The sequence below is a fragment of the Sebastes fasciatus genome, chromosome 20, assembly GCF_043250625.1.
Source record: "Sebastes fasciatus isolate fSebFas1 chromosome 20, fSebFas1.pri, whole genome shotgun sequence".
Lineage (NCBI taxonomy): Eukaryota > Metazoa > Chordata > Actinopteri > Perciformes > Sebastidae > Sebastes > Sebastes fasciatus.
The window spans coordinates 24,613,158-24,632,262 of record NC_133814.1 but is presented as its reverse complement, the minus strand read 5'-3'; the positions used below and the strand labels follow the sequence as shown (position 1 = coordinate 24,632,262).

General features: G+C 40.9%; 2 protein-coding genes across 3 annotated transcripts in view; both read right to left on the bottom strand.

Annotated features, from left to right (window-relative positions):
• Positions 1-19,105, bottom strand: part of myo1d (myosin 1D) — a 109,248-nt gene that overhangs the window by 28,994 nt on the left and 61,149 nt on the right. Inside the window, exons 17-21 of the mRNA XM_074619332.1 lie at positions 13,484-13,707; positions 12,649-12,787; positions 11,524-11,628; positions 11,218-11,331; positions 802-956 (exon numbers count right to left, since the gene is read on the bottom strand). Of these exons, the coding sequence (XP_074475433.1) occupies positions 802-956; positions 11,218-11,331; positions 11,524-11,628; positions 12,649-12,787; positions 13,484-13,707 (737 nt within the window). The remainder of the gene's footprint in view (positions 1-801; positions 957-11,217; positions 11,332-11,523; positions 11,629-12,648; positions 12,788-13,483; positions 13,708-19,105) is intronic.
• Positions 1-19,105, bottom strand: part of armc7 (armadillo repeat containing 7) — a 143,408-nt gene that overhangs the window by 77,758 nt on the left and 46,545 nt on the right. The window lies entirely within an intron of this gene.

Sequence of the window (19,105 nt, the reverse complement as noted above, 5' to 3'; positions counted from 1 at the left end):
GTAGTTTGGAGAGCAATATGAAAAGGAGCAGTCCTGAAGTGAACCTCAGTGAAAGAGGAGGAAACAGAAAGCGACTGCGACTTGTTTACTTCTGCAGCCTAGTCGGCTACTTTTGCATACGCTATTTTTAATAAATCAGTTTTTTGTCCCTATGAATTAAATAATTCGTAAGAGATTATTCTAAAGTGTGATCTGGTGGATTAAATATATATTCTTTATATTTGCGATGGGCGATGCACTGTTCTGTGGCTTACAGTATGACTAGTCGTACATTGTTAAATGACGCTCCTGCAAACTATTTAATATGGGTGCACATTCCCGATGTAAGGAGGAGGACTTAAATGTGTGATTTCATTTCATGAATGGATGGTTACGTAGCTGGATTATGTAGAAGAGAGAACGCCAAAATGTTGAATTAAAGTAGCAGTGGATGATTTATTTTCCTCCCTGTCTGCCCGTCTTGTATCGTGGACAAAGAGATGATAATGTTGAGTTATATATTCGAGATTGAACTTTTTTCTCCACCCTCTACCTTGACTTTGTGTACGGAGCCTCCATGTCACCACATAATCGGTCTACCTCTAGTGGGAACAATGTGATGATTATTAACTGAAAGCTCTGCACAGTAAATAGAAGATATGAGATTCCTCTACCTTTCCTTTGGTGTCATTTTAATCAGCACACTACAGCCCATGTTTTTGAAGCATTTCAGGACGTTGAGCATCATTTCAACAGGTGACAACATCAACGTACCTGTAGATAAATTCAGTTTGTCGCCCATTGTGTCCCCCCACTGCTTACCTCTTGAAGTGACTAAGCAGGGTTCCAACCAGCTCCCCAATGCGGCTCTCATTGGCAGGCACCATGCCCTGCAGGCACACCACGAGATCCCTGCTGTCCTTGGTGTGGAACACAACCAGCTGGTCCTTCCCAGGGGACACGCTCACTCCCGTCACCTGAGACAGACAGAGAGAGAGAGACAGGACACACAATTAAACACAGATAAACATGTACATAGAGTTCACAGAGATACACGACATGCAGGTCATGTGTGTTGAGAAACACATCACACAACCATCTGTACTGTAGATAAACACAAATACAGCACATATACACAGACACAGATGCACATGCATAGCAGGGGTTTGAGTTTGTGCACCCCCAGAGGACATGAAATCACCGGGGCTGCTGCACCCGGCTACAATTCATCACACTTCCACTGGGAGTAACAGGAGGACACCTGAGGGATTAGGAGGATTCAGCAGATTTGTGTTTGAGTGTTAACGAGAATGACGACTTCATGTGTTCGTCAAGACAGGACGATGAGGAGACGGCACCAACGTCATTAACACTAATTGAGACTGTATTAACATTCAATATTGCTGACAAAAAGAAGAGATTACATGTCAAAATGTAAAAAAAAATGTAAAAAATTAAAATGTCTAACTTTCCGTTGACAAAAAAAAGGAGACGAAATATGATTTGTTTTTTCTTTTCAGTGCAGCAGTTGGTTTCCTGTGCTGCGAGTGTCATATCAGGACGACACCGGCAGCACACAATGAGCTCAGTCAGGAGGACTCAGAGTAACTTACTTATTTAAGTTAAAGTTAAGGACGACAACAACAACAACAACAACAACAGGGCTTGGGTGAAATAAACAAGTTGATACTTTAACTAAAAATGTTCAATATAATCCAGGCGGCAACCTCCAGGTCTGAGAAGTGAAGTGCCTTAAACCTGCATTCTCTCTAACAGCCAGCAGGGGGCGACTCCTCTGGTTGCACAAAGAAGTCTGGTTGTATAGAAGTCTATGAGAAAATGAGTCTACCTCTCACTTGATTTATTACCTCAGTAAACATTGTAAACATGAGTTTATGGTCTCAATCACTAGTTTCAAGTCTTCTTCAATACAGCATGATGTTCATTTAGTAAATTATGGTCCCATTTAGAGTCATATAGACCATAAAGCAGGGTATGCTTTAGGGGTTGTACACATGCCGCGTCTAAAAACACGTGGAAAACGCCAGCTGTGCCACATATTTTTTCTTTCCAATGTGTTTGGGAGGTTGCGCTCCTACCTTTACTAAGCAACCAAAACCTGCGTGCTGCGACGTGGCTACCTTGTGATTGACAGGTCGCCATCACGGCGTTGTCCGGTCTGGGAGTTGTCCGTGTTTTCGTCTTACAACTTTAACCCTTTCACAGTGTGTTTTCAGTTCATTAAAGTTAATTAGAACATTTTGGTCGCATATAAATGTCTTGTACTTCACTTGTAGCTTCACCGTCTCGTGTCACTCGTGCCAAAAATGCCGAACTCAAGGCTTCAAACCGGCGGTCCACTACTGCGTCCACTTCTTATATACAATATTAAAATCCGATGATAAACATGTACGTGATGTTGTGATTAACTTGCATTATGGATGACCTACTTTAGGATGTGGTTTTTATTTTGCATGCTACGTTAAGTTAAAGTGAACCATCCTGTGTTAAGAGCTTTTCACAAAGCAAACATGTAACACTGCTGTGGTGTTCTCAGTATCCGGTGTCTGTGGTTTCTCCCACTCAAGGCTTAAATCAGCACTTGCAGTAACGATTTATTGATCAGCATCCCAACGGTCCAATCGAATTTTTCCACTCCGAGCCTCCAAACAACATGCCAAGAGAGAGCAACTGGGCTGAAAGGGGAATCCCAGTTCTGCGGTTGGATTGTTTAACTTCACAGGTCTTCAAAGCAGACACAACAGGAAGAAACCAATATCCTCATAGCTAAATACATCTCAGGAGGGAAAGGAGCTCATTAAACACCCATTCCTTTCTATTATATATTATTATCTCTTTTCCTGTTCTCTGTCTCTTTTGTCATCCCCCCCTTTTTTTAGGTTTCTAGCTATTTATTTCTCTCTTAATTTGTCTTTGTGAGCTGAGCTGAGCTGAGGCGCTGCATGCTGTGGAAACAGCCACAGGGCAGCCAGTCAGGTACATTAATATCCACTCACCAGACTGCAACGCCGAGACAGATTCCCCATCGTGGGAGGACGGGCTGAGACAGGTTGCTTCCGGCGGCTAAACAACCAGCTAGCTTATTTAGCTCCAACGTGACGCCCGTGACTTCGGAAACAAACACTTCACGTAATAATCGCCATGAATTAAAGCCCAAAGCGATGCCTCTCTGTCGAGCAATACACCCGCAGTTAATTACATGGAGCCGATTACATTTACATTTATATTAAAGGCTTAATTGATTGGAACGACAGTCGGTGTTCTAATGAGTCGGGTAATGATACATTCGGATTCCTTTCCTTGTTTCATTTTTTTGTCTTGATTCACCAAATCAGTTTTACCCCCCCCCCCCCCGAGTATGAAACGTGTCGGAGGCATTTATCTGCCCAGCCATCTGTTCAAGTGTTCGTCTGGCCGACCCACAGCAATCTGAGACAACTTGAGGATGATGATACGTTTCATTACTGCAGTCCAACATATTTATGTTGATTACTAAAATGCTCCTTCACACTGAGATAATAGTGATCTCACAGGCTTATTACAGGCAACACTGAGTGAGACGGGGATAATCAAATCTTGGTCGCAATCTGTGTCATTGCAATGTTGTCATTTTTTTTCAAGCAAAGATTTCAAACATCATCCAGGTTTTCTTTTTTCTTTGTCTTATTTGATAGTAAACTGAATATCTTTGGGTTCTAGACTGTTGGTGAGACATCATCTTGGATTTCAGGAAATTGTGATGAGTATTTTCACTATTTTCTGACATTTTCTGGACCAAATGATTGATCGACTAATTGAGAAAATAATCAGTAGGTTAGCTGCAGCCTTAATTATGGTGCAAATGGGGAAAAAATGCTAACAGAGATACTTGTGTCGTTCATCTGCACAGCTCACATGTTTTGAAAATTAAAATGTATTCTAAAAAAGACGCTTAAAGGGACCGTTTGTAAGAATCAGAAATGCTTGTTAACAGCGACACCTGTGGTCGTTAAGTCAACGAAAGTCAGCGTCCTGTTGCTCGTGCTTGTTCGCTCTACATAGACACGAACGAGCATCGCTCAAAACAGTGAGGCGACACACGTCAGCTTAAACCACAATATCACTCTATATTTCAGCTGCTTGGCAGTAATGTTAGCTGACCAGACAGTAATATTACGAGAATAAAGTCATAACTTTACGAGAAAAAAAGTCATAATATTAGGAAAACATATTACCAGCAACCAACAGAGGTAATTTCCCCATCAGGTCCGTGTGGTTCTTTATTTGTAATAAACGCAGTTTCTTGCACAATCTTTTCAGCTGATGTGCCAAAAGATGAAATATTTGGTTATTTGTGAAAACGAAACTAAAGTATAACTTCACAAGATGCTCCACGTTCCTCATTTTCACACAGACGGCACGCTGCTCTACTTCCCCTCTAAAATAACACGTAAAACTTCTGACTTTATTCTCGTAATATTACAACTTTTTTTCTCGTAAATTTACGCCTTTTTTCTCGTAAAATTACGACTTTATTCGTGTAATATTGCGACTTTATTCTCGTAATATTATGACTTTATTCTCGAAATCTCAGATATTTGTTCCCCTCAATGTAGCCCTAATACTCCGTCGTAAATGTACTAGTGTTAGAGACAAAATATTTGTTTTGTTATTGAGGTTAAATAAGAGTCATTTATGGCGTTGACAGATGCTGCTAGACCGCCCCGTTAATACAGGTGCATCCCTCCCTTTGTGTGTGGCGAGCTAACGGTTGTTGACCGCAGTGAAAATGTATTTTTTTTGAAAGGCTAAATGCCAACGAATACGGACTGAAACAGAATATTTCCTTAGATTTAAAAATATATCTTTTTAATATAGAGAAGTATGTTATTATGATTTAAGTTATACGTGAGTAAATCTAATTTTGACGACGTTAGAGCAGACAAATCTTGGTGCACCCCCTGTGATTTTGGGACTCCAGGTTGGGAACCACGGCTTTAGACGCTTCTAAATATCAGAAAATATCATGTAAATATCAGTGTTATTAAACGAGCCTTGATTATATTTGTACAGGTTGACTGTATGGTCTCTTTACTACAAACACTTCTGGTTAGATCTGGATCTTCGTCCTCCAGGAGATTCAGCCTCTCCCCTTCTCTTCGCTCTCTCTCTCTCCCTTGTGTGTTTGTTTCCTTCCTCCTCTCTGTGTGAATGTTTGAGTTTTCCTCCTGTGTGTTTGTGTAGTCTGTCTTCTATCCAGGTCTCCATGGAGGAGAGGACGTCGTGTGGCTCAGGTCCTATCTGTTCTGTTTGGTGACACCTGGAAGTTGCTCGACGTCCTCCCTGATCCATATTATTCATATATGTTTATAATCTATCTATATTTGTGTCATTCTGATAGTCCATGCTGTAATTTTCTTCCTTATTTTATTGTATTTTTTTCCCCATTAAAGGATTTTTTTGGTGAGTTTTTCCTAACAGACAGAGGTGTTGGGTGCTGTACGGATTGTAAAGCCCCTTGAGACAAATTTGTGAGTTGTGCTATTTGCCTATATAAATAAAACTATGGAATATTCTAATACACTACAATATGTGTTGAATATTATGCATCTCACAGCTCTGCTATGTCCTATTTAAACCACACTGATTGGCTCGAGGAGGACGTTAGAAATTGACATATTTGTTAGCGTTTGACCCCGAGAGGACGGCACCAAATTGTTAAAAAGCTAATGTCTCGTTTGCATTTTCCCAAACAGTAACAGCAGTGGGTGTATTTTGGTGAGAGCACTTTGTGAGCGAACTCCTGTGTTGCTGTCAACGTGCAGCTGGGACCACAACGGTTTCTGTCAAGTGCTCTCAGGTGTGATCCTCTCTGCTCGGCAGTTGTCATGAGGACATAATTTGAACAGCAGGTTCTCTCGGTGTATTCTTACGGGAACAAGTTATTGGTTATATAACACATCCCAACAGTCCTGTAAAGACAGAAGGGGGAAAAAGCAGAGGGAGCAAAAGGTAGTGGAGGCTCTGCGATTAAATGAATGTGGTATAATAAGCTACACTATGAGGGTTTGCTTAAAGGGCGAAAAATAGCCTCTGAGATGTATGAATATATTAAAACAATTATGCTTCATCACCTTCTCATCCTGATCTTGTGTAAGATGTTTTGCATAATTTGAGACAGCAGACACCTCTTTTTTTTCTACCAGAATAGGCTGCATATGTGCACCATTCATCTTCATAAACAGAGTCTACTGTATATGGCTTCACGGCAGTTTTAGGTGGAGTAATAAAGCAAGACTGAAGTGAAGGGATCAACGGGTGTAAGAAAAGAAAAAAGAAAAAGGCGTGAGGAGAAGGAGAGCCGCAGGGGATAAGAAATAAGCCTCGCTGGGATAACGGGGAGGAAAAGAGCGCACATACAGGAGAGCGATTTGTGCACATGCCTGAACGACACCAGACATCAGCTGATCTGCCCTGCCGCTCGGTATCCATGACAACGCTGTCTCCTGGGAAGTTGGCATGACAACAACGGGAAGAGAGAAGCGGCAGCAGCGGAGAGAGAGGAGAGAGGAGAGGAGAGGAGAGGAGAGGAGAGGAGAAAGACAGCAGTAGATAGGGAGAGGGGGGAGGAGGAGGAAAAGGAGGAGGAGGAGGAGGAGGAGGAGGAGGAGGAGGAGGAGGAGGCAGGGATAGAAAATGAAAAGGAAAGATGGTGAGGTGAGTCACTGATGCAGAATGGATATTTCACCGTTTCTTCATCAGTGTTTGCTTTATTCAAGAAGGCATAAAGTGCAATGATCTCACTTTAGCTGCACAGGCATTAATTGGCGTATAAATCCTCTGGCAGACAGCAGTTGGCTCCTCGCTGTAGTGCTCGCCATCTATCAGCCTTTATGCTGCCCTGCAGGAGCAGCAGTAAACACACAGTATAGGGCGGCCAAATGGGATGCTGTGGTGTTAGCCTATCAGTGCTAATCAACAACCAGCTAACTGCTTTCCCCTCTGTTTGACCTTCCCCGATCGATAGCTCCACGTCACGCTGCCGTGGCTCTCAGCCTACAGTACATCTCTATTTCCTCCTCCTCCTCCTCCTCACCCCCCCCTCTCTCTCTCTACACGTCTTCCTTTCACCCGCCTATGCACTTTTTCACCTTGACCTATTCACTCACCCACTAAGCTTGACATTTAAAAAGGCCCGGTGTTATGGATACAGCAGGGCGGGGGTTATAATCGGGGATGTGATGGTGACTAAAAGGATGAATGATGAATGACTCCCTGGGTCTGACAAGTAAATGCTGTTAAATGATGAGGCCTTCTCTTGTTGTCAACAAATCCCATTAAAAGACCAAAACCAAATAGTTTTTTACAGTATAAAAAATGAAAACAACGTGTGTATTGAAAGATTTACATGTACGGTAGGATCCAAAGACTGTATATAAAGATGGACGGCATGTCAGCTCCTCAAATGTGAAGCCAGAACATCTCGATCGCCCCCTGGTGGCTGGCTGCAGCATAGAGAGGCAAAGTCCCACCCCTTCCGGTGGTGATGTCTCTCTCTCTGGAGCTACGATGCCTGTGTGTTTCCTTCCCCCGATGAACTAGCTAGCTAGTGTTGGTGACGTATATTGTGCGAGACGAGAGATGTAGTTCACTGAGCGGTTTCACACAAAATTAAAATGATACTACGACAAACTGAGAATTTCTTGACTTGCAAAATGATCTCTTAAATCGACAAACATCATGTGTGTGATTCATGGTGCAATTCAAAAGGGAACAAAAAAATATTTGTCTCACGCCGTTGACTAATGCTCATATTTTTTCCACCAGATACAGACAATACTTCCCTGTTGTTTTGGGTCTTTTCATGGGATTTGTTGACAATAACAAAAAATATAGAATATCACCAGACTCATAATTTAAGAATGCAACAATTCTTAATTTTTAAGATAAAAAACAGACACAAAAAATGTGTTTCATTTCCAAAAAGGGGGGTTAAAATATCTGTAAATGTCTCTACCCTCTATGGTTATAATGTGTGTACTGCTCTTGTTGTGTCACTGCCAATGTGTGAAAGCTGCAAACCATACCACGTAGCCCCCCTTGTCCTTCTTGTACAACACTGATGGCTCTCCATATGTCTTGTGTATGGGACTGAGCTCCATCTATCAGCTCAGTACGTGTGTGTGCGTGTGTGTGTGTGTGTGTGTGTGTGTCTGTGTGACACTCTCTGAATGAACAATAACTAAAAACCTCCTTAACTCACGCTGCTCTCTCTCCGCCACCATCTGTCTCAACTCCATCTCCCCATTTCACTTCCAGATGCAGCGAGATACCGGCTTTGGGTGTCCGTCTCTCAGCTCTCTCTCCTAATTCCCTCTTGTCACTCTGTCAGATTGCACACCGGGGTGTCTCCTCACAGTTGTCACCTCACACCGGCCTCGTATCTCACTCATTTCAACCAGACGACGGGAGCGTAGCCGCCTCGGAGATTAATGTGTTATACGTTCACTTCCTGCCTCATTCCAGCTTCACCTCCAAGGTCACTGGTGCAAAGAAACCTGTGTGAGCAATATACTGTACAGTATGTGTTTCATAGCAGAGCAAGATATCATCCGTAGTTTGTTTACGCGTTCATTAAAATGCTGCTTTCTCTTCTCTCTTTGTTTTCTCGAAAAGGAGCTTGTGTATTTGTACGTTTGTACCTTAAAGGTCTTTGTACATCAAGTCCAGATTTTTTGTCAAAAAATTCTCACACGTTTAAAAAATAAATCTGAAAAACTTTTGTCCGTCAAAGTACCAAACAGGTTTGATTTTTGTGTGTTTTTTTGAGTTGTTTGACCACTCAGAGCCACTGTACATCATAGACTGTATATAAGAAGTGGACGCCGCACCGTGACATCACCCATTGGTTTGGGAACAGCCGTTTTGAAGCCTCGAGTTCGGCATTTTGGCCGTCGCCATCCTGTTTTTTTTGCAACCAGAGGTGACACGAAGAGGTTGGAGCCGTGGTAGCGACCTGTCAATCCCAAGGTAGCCACACCCTGAAGCTATGTCCCTCCAGAGTTTCTCCACAAAGAATCACACAAAAGCACCACTTTAAATCTTGTGTTTACCAGAGAAGTGCTCATAAGTTTCTTAGAAATAAGTCATTCAGTATGAAAAAAGCATAAAAAACAACTAATCGACTAAAGAAATCAAGTCAACTAAGACCAAAACGACTGATTAATCGACTTATCGACTAAGAGCGGGATGCCCTGCCCTGAGCGTCAAACCTTTCTGAGCATGTCACGAAGAAACTAAATGACAACTGCCTCTTATTAAAGGTGCTAAATATGGATACCTATTGCCTCTCAGCGGCTCTCAACATGGCAACGCCTAGCCGTGGGTTGCAGTTAATAGTGCTAACAGCGCTAAACAATATAAACAAGGACAAAAGTGCAGACAGAGCTAACGGTGTTAACCTGAGGGGGGAAGCGGAGGGGGAAGCGGAGGGGGAAGCGGAGGGGGAAGCGGAGGGTGGGCGCGGCCGTGAGCTAGCCAGTGGGGCTTGCTCACATGCACTAACATGCATGTACAGGTTAGCGTAGGTTTCCGGCAATGCCAACAAAGTACAGACAAGCTCTGATTACAACACACACAGATGGAGAGAGACTTCATTCTCTGCTCAGGTAGACATTACTCCTCTATATCTTTACATAGACAATAGTTGTTGATGTTACATTAATGCTCTGGATATCGTATAAAGCACCTTTAAGAAATGAAATACTTTTGAGGGAAAAAATTGATGAAAACAAGAGAAAAGAAAAGAAGCCTTAAATGCAACAGATTCTGTCACCACACACACAAACACACACAAACACACACAAACACACACAGGACATATCTGCCATGGTAACAGCCTCATGTGCTGTGTGCATGTAGCAGCCCTTAATGGGCCTATCACAGTGTGAATATGAATTAAAAGCAGCCAATTGTAGAGCTGAATGAGATTTTTTGCATATTGACATGTTGCCACAGGATAACGAGGCCGTGTGAGATGTGGAGAGAAGAGATAATAACTGTCACCTCTGCTGCAGCTGCTATCACACACAGCAGGATGTACAGGAGGAACGTAAACCTCTACTAGAAGGGCAAGAATATCATCTAAAATTAACATTTATGATAAAAAGTAGGGCTGCAACTCGTGATTATTTCATAATCAAATAATCGTTTGGTCTATAAAATGTCAAGTTGTTTTGTCTGACTGTCCAGAATCCAAACAAATTGAATTAAAGGTGATATGAAACAGAACAATTAAACAAATCATCACATCTGAGAAGCTTAAGAAACAAAATATTTGCTATTTTTGCTTATTAAATTACCTTAATGGTCAACTGATTATCTAAATAGTTATAGTCCAATTTCTTCAGCACTAGTCTGAGAAGACTTGTACTGTATGTGGGACTTTCTCTAATTATTAATATTTTGTTGCTCGGTAAAAATAAAGAGATTCTCTGATTGTAAAACTAATATACTGCACAATCTCTTCCACAGATACACATTTAAACTGATCTGTCTTGTTTTAAAAGCAACATGTAGTTCTCTATTGTACATTTATAGACATTTAAACTAAGTACGAGAAGTTTGTTCAACATAATCCTATTACTGCACTACTGTAGGTCTTCAATAATTAAACGTTTTATTCTAATGAAGCCGGCTCAGAGAGCTTCCTCTCTCTCTCTGATGTACAGTATGGTCTCTGTATAATGAAGCAGCCAGTGTAATTAAACTTTAACAGAAGTAGAGTGGTCCATTTCAAATGGTTAATTAGAATAGAGTTAAAATGACTGCTGCTTATCATTTATCGTTTTTTTAATTCATTTCAAAATTGCTTCGATCGTTTTTTATGTGTTAAATGCATCATGGATCTTTTTGTTTTTGCTGACGATCACCAGTGGATCTACCGAGCTTCCGGTGAAAGCACAACAGCCGAGTGCGATTTGAGACGACGCTACCCTGTCGAAATTCATGCACTACGCAAGTACAAGTACATAGTGTGCACAGTGTACTACATGGAAGTGTAATAATGGAAGTATCCGCATTGAGACACAACTTTAGTTTTTCGCGGTCGTCATCTTGGTCTTTGGTCGTCACCGTCTTGGTTTTTGGTCGTCACCAAAATACTATTACACCTGTGTCTAATGAGCCGCCCTGTGTCTGTGTTGAAGGAGGCTGTTAAAGGAAGAGAGTGTGCCGTACGTTGTAGAGTGGGATGCTCTTCATGGGTTTGTACTGCTTCAGGGGGTCCATCTTGTACAGGTGGCGATCAGTGATGAGCACAGCCCGGTCCTCCGCCTTGTGGAAACGGTTGATCTGAGAAACACAAAGCTCCTCATTAGTCACCCCACAGGATAAGAGCACACACACACACATCTAAACAGCCTGCAGGGAGGTGGTGCAAACCAGCAGCAGTTGGTTTTACTTGTTTGTACAGACAGATGCATGTTGTGACTGTGTGTGCATGTGGTTAGGAGAGGATGAATGCTCTAAAAGCCTGCGTCGTACCTTGCGCACGTTGCAGGAGAACAAAACTCTCATGAATTTGTCTTTCCGCTGCAGCTCGCTGGAAACCAGAGTGAATGATGACGCTGTGTCGGGGCTGTCTCGCTTCTGTCGGACACAAAAAACACAGTTAAAACACTCTGACACAGTGACACTGTTTAGATGAGGTTTTGGAAATGGACATTATGAATCTCAACACTGTCGCCGGCGCAGAGGCGTAATAAAAGCCATCTCAGCACCTTTGAAGCTCACTGATTAACATGTTGTATTTCATTAGTTTAATCTGTACTGTACAGAAACTGTACCCTCCCTTCTCGTATTCATGACCTTGTAAGAGGACATTTTCTGAAAGCTCAGAGTTTACGAGTTGTGACGTGTTTGTTGACGTTGTCAGAAATGGTGGAGGCCACGAAAGTTCAGTTTTAGGCCCATAATAAGTGAATATATTGTAATTTTAGTCGTATTACTCCTCTGTCATTATGCTTTACATTTCCTGCATTATGTTACCAACTCGCTAACTTGCTAAACTGTTTTAACTGGCTTCTAGACGCCGAGAGTAACGTTAATATTGCCGTTGACAAGCAGCAGGTGTCCTGACAAGCAGCAGGAGCGATTTAACCACTTGAACGCCAAGCATATCGTCTACATGACTTCCCATGTTGTAAACACGATTTCACAAGTTTCATTTGAAGGCACCATGTCTCTTGGCTAGGGCAGTGACGTACTGGAGTCTCCACTGGTTGCCTGGCAACTGGTCACAAGAAAGTGATGACGCGTATTTCCCCAAAATGTCAAACTTCACAAATTCCTTCCAAACAAAAGCAGCCGTACGAGAGCTTGCCGAACAATTGAGCCTAAAATGTTTATTTAAATCAGGAACTTTCTGATCAAATGGTATGAATTTGACCTGACATTTGATGCCAACATTTCCGGCGATACTGAAGAAGTGTTGATGTTTGATATGCAGCCCTAATAGAGATTTTAGAGACACAATACCATAGAGTAAGAGCTGACACATATAGTAACACTGGCACTAAAACGAGAACATGCATAAACTACTCTCACAGTCTGTCTTTTCTCCTATAAGAACACACTCTACCATCCCCACACTACCATCCCACTACTCACCAGGTAGTTTCCTTCCCAGGCTCTCTGAAGCCCCAAGTCGGCCCTGTGGCCCTTCAGGGCCTCCAGACAGGCTACCTTGGCCCTCACCTGCAGGGCCTCCTCTGGAGAAAGGCCTTTGATCAGCGTCCATGCCCACCACCTGGAGGTAAACACATCCACACACACACAAAGAGAGAACTAAGAGCAGAAGAAAATCGACTTTCTCCATCCAGATTACTGCACGAGGCCTTGATAGTAGGCCGATCCAGCAGGACCGCAGCGGACCCCAGCTGTACTGTACTTATTGGCCTTTAACTCACACATCCTGACAGCCAACATCACTCTGTATTTTCTCACTGCACCCAGCTTCAAATAAGAAAAAAAAAGCGAACAAACAGACGTCGGGATGAAAGGCAGTGATGAGTCTTTGATGGAGGAGGAAAAAAATCAATACCCAGTGTGAGCCCAAGGCAGAAGGAAACATGTGTAAGTTGCTTCAAACGGACTCATCTGGATATAAAATAATACTGGAGGCCGTGCGGTTGGGGTCGGATCCACTTTTAGTTCAGCCAATTCGGGAAATAGATTTTCTTCAAAAGAAAGCAATTTAAAAACATTTTATTCCAAAAAGATTCAGCCTCCGTTTTAATGACATAATAGAGGATGGATGGTTAATTTCTAAAAATATAAAAGCAGTTTTACTTTATATTTGAATAATAGAGAATTAATCCTGAACCTCCTCAGTAAAAGGACCCACTTAGCAACAAATAGAGCAGCTTGTTGTTTGTGTTTGAAAAGCAAGAACCCTGATAACCAGACATCCAGCAGTCCCATTTAAAGATAAATGTTAGCGTACCTGTTATAGATGCTCCTGAGTGCCTCTTCAAACTTGCGCAGGACTTTGGGGGGCGTGGGCCACTTCACATGCCGGCCGTAGTCCTTCATGTTTTGGACGTTTTTGAAGCGCCGGTTGACCTCGCGGATGTACGACTTCACCTTGTAGCGTCGGTAGGCCTGCAGGATGACGAGGGCCGCTCTCATCCGCCGGTATCGCATTCTGGCTATGGCGCCCCTCCACACCTGGAGACACAGAGGCAACATGATGAAAACGCAATGAAGCCTCTTTAGATATCTGCATTTTCACATGCTTTGAACACAACTACTGCACGGCTCCTTAAAGGGGTTCTTGAGCAAGAAGTACCATCGAAGTGAAGCATTAGAGGCTGAGATATCCTGACTTTTAATCCCTTTAGCAGTCAAGCTCTTGAAACGCTGGTTCCTACATTTCCCATGATGCACAGCAATAGAAAGGGACCCTACTTTGGCAGCTATTTGAGATTTAGACTTAGTCTTCAGATGAAAATGTTAATTAGTTTAAGTCACATTTGAGTCATTTTTATCCTTCAGAGTTTTAGATAACGACGACTCGAAGCGTTTTAGTCGCTGAAAAGTCATCACATTTTAGTAATTTTTAGTCATTTAGTCATAACTTTTGGTTAAAGGTCCCATATCGTGCTCATTCTCAGGTTCATACTTGTATTTTGTGTTTCTACTAGAACATGTTTACATGCTGTAATGTTTAAAAAAAACTTTTATTTTCCTCGTACTGTCTGTCTGAATATACCTGTATTCACCCTCTCTGACTGAAACGCTCCGTTTTAGAGCATTTCAACGGAATTGCAACGAAATTGCTATGCAACAGCTTGGGTCCATGTTTACTTCCTGTCAGCTGATGTTATTTACATACACTACAACAGGAAATAGACTGGGACACAATTAGAATGTTTATGTTTAAAACTGTGAAACGGTCTAATGGTATATTTGTGACATCACAAATGGACAGAAATCCTGACGGCTTGTTTCAAACGCACAATTTCTGAATATGGGCTGTGTGTATTTCTCCGTATATTGAGCGTTTTGATAGTTTAACAGTATTCATAAAGCACTTAAACCTGCTTTATAATGTAAAAGACATGAAAATCTCACTTTTTACAATATGGGACCTTTAAAATGTTTTCTCTCGCAGATTTATATTGAACATTTCAGTCAATATAGTTCAGCCAAAACCAATAATTTTAGTCAAACATATTTCCCCATAAGATTTTATCTAATGATTACCTGATGAAAAACATAGGTTGAATGATTACGAATGCAGCTTTGTTACTCCGAGTCCTCCTGACTGCTCATTAATTATGCACAATTCAGTCAAACCCACTGGTCCGATATGAGAGCCACTCCGCACCATCCAACATGCAAAAATATGCGTTAATCAACCGTTAAAACCCGACACACAAACCGCCAACTTTATGCATTTAAGTAGCACAATTATCAGGACTGAGGACTGAGACAAGAGGAACTGAGACGGACTACATTTGAGTCTTTTTTGTCAACGATATTGAAGGTTTGATATCCTCACCGTTGGTGTTTAATGATCTCATCATCGTCTCGTCTTAGTCACGGAAAAAAGTTAATTGATGAACATATTTTGTCCGAATTTTCGTTCAAAATGAACACTGTTTGGACCCATCCTGACTCAAGTCCAGAGAGGACTCATGAAGACCTCTACATACACTTGAACTGATCTTCATGTATAAAGGTTCAGCACTGGAGGAAGGGATGACGGGACATTTAGAGCTGCTGTATTTAGATTTTACTTATTTATTTGGTAGAATATCCACCATTAAACGGGCTATTTTAAGCTCTTAAGCAGTGGTGGTATAAAGCTAATCATAAAGAGGTACAACTATAGCTATAAATACAGCTGCATACTGCTGTAAAAGCTAATATATATAAATGTGTATTTCTATGTGTCATACTGCCATTCTCTTAATTTCCATTACTCATCATTAGAATTCATTATAGCTTGTTGCTTGTTTATTTATCATACATCAGTGCTCGTAATGTTTGAATAATGTGGATTCAGACTAAAATAAGGACCCCCATACTGCCTGTAACCAGACATAGGTTGAGTGGCTATCAGAGCCTCTAAAACATGAATAATAGATGCAAGTGGGACCCTTGGGACCCATAACTCCTGATCCGCCCTCACTAAAACCACCGCCATATGCTCCCCTTCTACTGTATGCTCTATGTCTCTTCTTATACACACACATAAACACAACTCCTCAATTATTCATGCATTTATTAGACCACATTGTACCTAAATAATCAGCCGTAGAGTGCATTTAGTGTCAGAAACTAAAGGCAATACTGCGCGAGAGGCTCCTGAATATCATCCAAGTGTAATGCAAAGTAATGATGGAGATCATGAATATTTAATCTTTTAAAGTGTGGGGGCGGCCGGCGGCGCAGAAAAAGGATTTCTCGCATTTGCATAATAAAACTGTGGAGGAGGCGTTTTCACCTGATGAGACCGGCGGTGTAATAATTTGCAGAGAAGACGATAAGTCATGCACCGCTTGGAATATATGGAAGCAGCAGATTAATACACTTCCTTTCAAGATGATAACCTCGCAACCGTATCAGCTGCAGAAGTGTGTTTAAGTTGTACTTTGGTATTATATTATAATGTGAAAAGTCACTTTTTAAACTAAAGGAATGTAACACAGAGTGTCACCTCCACTGGAAAGACGTAACTGAAGGATCTAGTTCAGAGCATTAATTATGAGCTGGAAAGAAGACGCTGCTTCACGCTGAGATCAATGAAAGAAAGAAAGTCAGCCGTCTAATCACCCAGACGGCCGGCTCGCACTGTCTTTCTCAGAAAAGGAAGCTTTAATTCAGATCTTTTAAGCCCTAAAGTTTATGTAATCGTGTGTTGTGTTCAGTAATCTGAGAGAGAAAGTTGAGAAATCTGTCGCCAGGATGTCGACTGATACAGAATAAAGCCTGCTGGCCTGGTTTGAGGTTTCTGTGACCTGTTTTTGTTCATTATTACAAGCTTAGAAATAACAACAAAAGACAGAAAAGGCAGGGCAGATGAGAAAGTACAGAGTCCTCCATATCTATTGTACTTTTGCCCTTTCTTTTGTCCAGGTCTTTGTAGTGGAAAGTTTGTCTCACTGTCTGTATTATCTGCTGAAAACTAATTATATTTTATGAAAATCTGAAGGATTAAGCATCTCCTTTATGAGTTGAGGAAATTCACACACCTTTAAAGCTAAATACAAAATTAAAATAAATAGTTTTTTTATCCATACTTTCACTTGTTTATGTTCATTTTGCACTAAAGTTATTAATAAAATGAGAAAATACTCCGTACTTTTCATTTGTCAAGTATTTAATTCACACAGGAGTATACAAAAATAGGGTTTATCATTTGGTTATTTCATATAGACTATTTATTTATTTATCTGATTACCAGAAAACATGCTATATTGAGATATATATTATTACCATCGAGATTTTAGATATATGTCGGACTTTTCTTCTGCCTTTCTCTGACATTTTTTGGCCTATTTTCTGAGATTTTTCTGACATATTTATGTACATTTTCCGGCCTTTTTCCAATTTTTTTGGGCAATTTTTGGACATTTTTCAAAATATTTCTTACATTTTTTCTTATATTTTTACGGACATTTTTATGCCTTTTTTCTGACATTATTCAGACATTTTTGAGCCATTTATTTTTTCTTTTTTGAGACAATTTTTGGACATTTTTCGGCCTTTTTTCTAACTTTTTTTCAGACAAGTTTTTGACATTCTTCAGAAAATTTGTATTCTTACATTTTTCTGAGATCTTTTCTGACATTTCCACGGACATTTTTTTTTGCTTTTTTTCTGAAATTTTTTGATTTTTTCAGCCAATTTTTGGACATTTGTCTGCCTTTTTTATGACATTTTGAAATGACCTATATCTGGACATAAGATTTTGGCCATATCGCCCAGCCCTACCTGAAACATACAGTCTTACAGCTGAAAACAGAAACTGTTTGTCTTAGCTCATGCTATGTTTAACCACCTTGCTTCCTCCATAAAGACAAACAGCACAGACTGTATTTACATCTAAACATTGTGTATATACTCTGTGATTTCTGTATGTTTATGCCAAGAAACCAACATCTATTCAGGTACAGAAATAGCTCCTCTAATCCTCTGTTATTTTAAGTCTCAATAGTGCTTCTCTGGCGAAATGGCACTGACAACCTCCGTTTCCTCCACGCTGCACCGTCTCTAATACATAATGGATGAGAGTGAGAAACATATTCATCACTAATCGACCCCTGAGATGACTCTCCCACATGCTCAGGGTGACGGCGGTGGGAGGAATGAATGAGTTTTTTACTTAGTCGTCTCTGTGTGCAAGGTTAAAAGTTACTTTCATTTAAATTCAGACTGTATTCAGAGTGTGACGGTGAATTAGGCAGAGCAGTCGGAGCGGGCGTCGGGTCAAACAGAACTGTCAGCTAAAAACCCGGACGCTGAACGCTCCACTGTGAGTGCAGTTAAACTTTAAAGTTGGTAAATAGAAATCATGTGGGGGTGTGGAAAATAATTTACTAAATGAACATCCTGCTATATTGAAGAAGACTTGAAACTAGCGATTGAGACCATAAACTCATGTTTACTGAGGTAATAAATCAAGTGAGAAGTAGAAGCTCATTTTCTCAGAGACTTCTATACAATCAGACTTCTTTGTGCAACCAGAGGAGTCGCCCCCTGCTGGCTGTTAGAGAGAATGCAGGTTTAAGGCTCACTGGTGATAAGTTGCTTTTGCCAACACTGCTGACAGCATGAACTCAGATCTTATCTGTGAAAATCTCATAATATGTCATGAAATACAGCATTAAACATTCATCTAATTACATGAAAATGGTACGATACCCCGTTTTATTAATACCGATACTTTACGAATGACAGTGTTTTAATACGAGCCGTGAGTTGCGTCGATGTGCGACCGCGGGACCCTGTGTGTGTGCGCAACGCTCTGCTTTAGAGGACGCCATTAGGATTGTGATTGAGGAAGTTATAACTTTACTGTCTGGTGGAACAAGCGGTCAAAGAAATAAACTGTAGTGATAACCAGAAAGATGGAGGAGTCAACAAATGAAGTTGAAAAGAAAATTAAAGCCGGCCATGAATCTCTCGCCGGCTACACAGTCTCGCTCTGAGTTGGTGTCTCTATCAGCACAGCTCCCTCCTTAGAATAAAAATATATATAAACATAGATAAGTTATAAGAAAAATAGAAATAAGAATACAGATGAAAAGTTAATATGGGTGGGTGTCCTTCTTTACTCAATTGCTAGAAATCCTAAATCACTACAGTAAGAACTGACTGGAGCTGAAACAGTCGATTCATTGATTAGTCCATCGACAGAAAATTAAGGGCTGAATGTTTTCAGAGTTTCAGACCAGATTGCATTGTGTGCATCCTTGAGGTCAAACAATTGTGTTGAATGCATTTAATTCCTTTTTTCTTTTTATTAATTATGGCTGTCAAAGTTAATGCATTAACACAACTTGCATTTTTAGATTGTAGTGGGCTCAAAAATAAATAAATAAAAAATTAACTATCA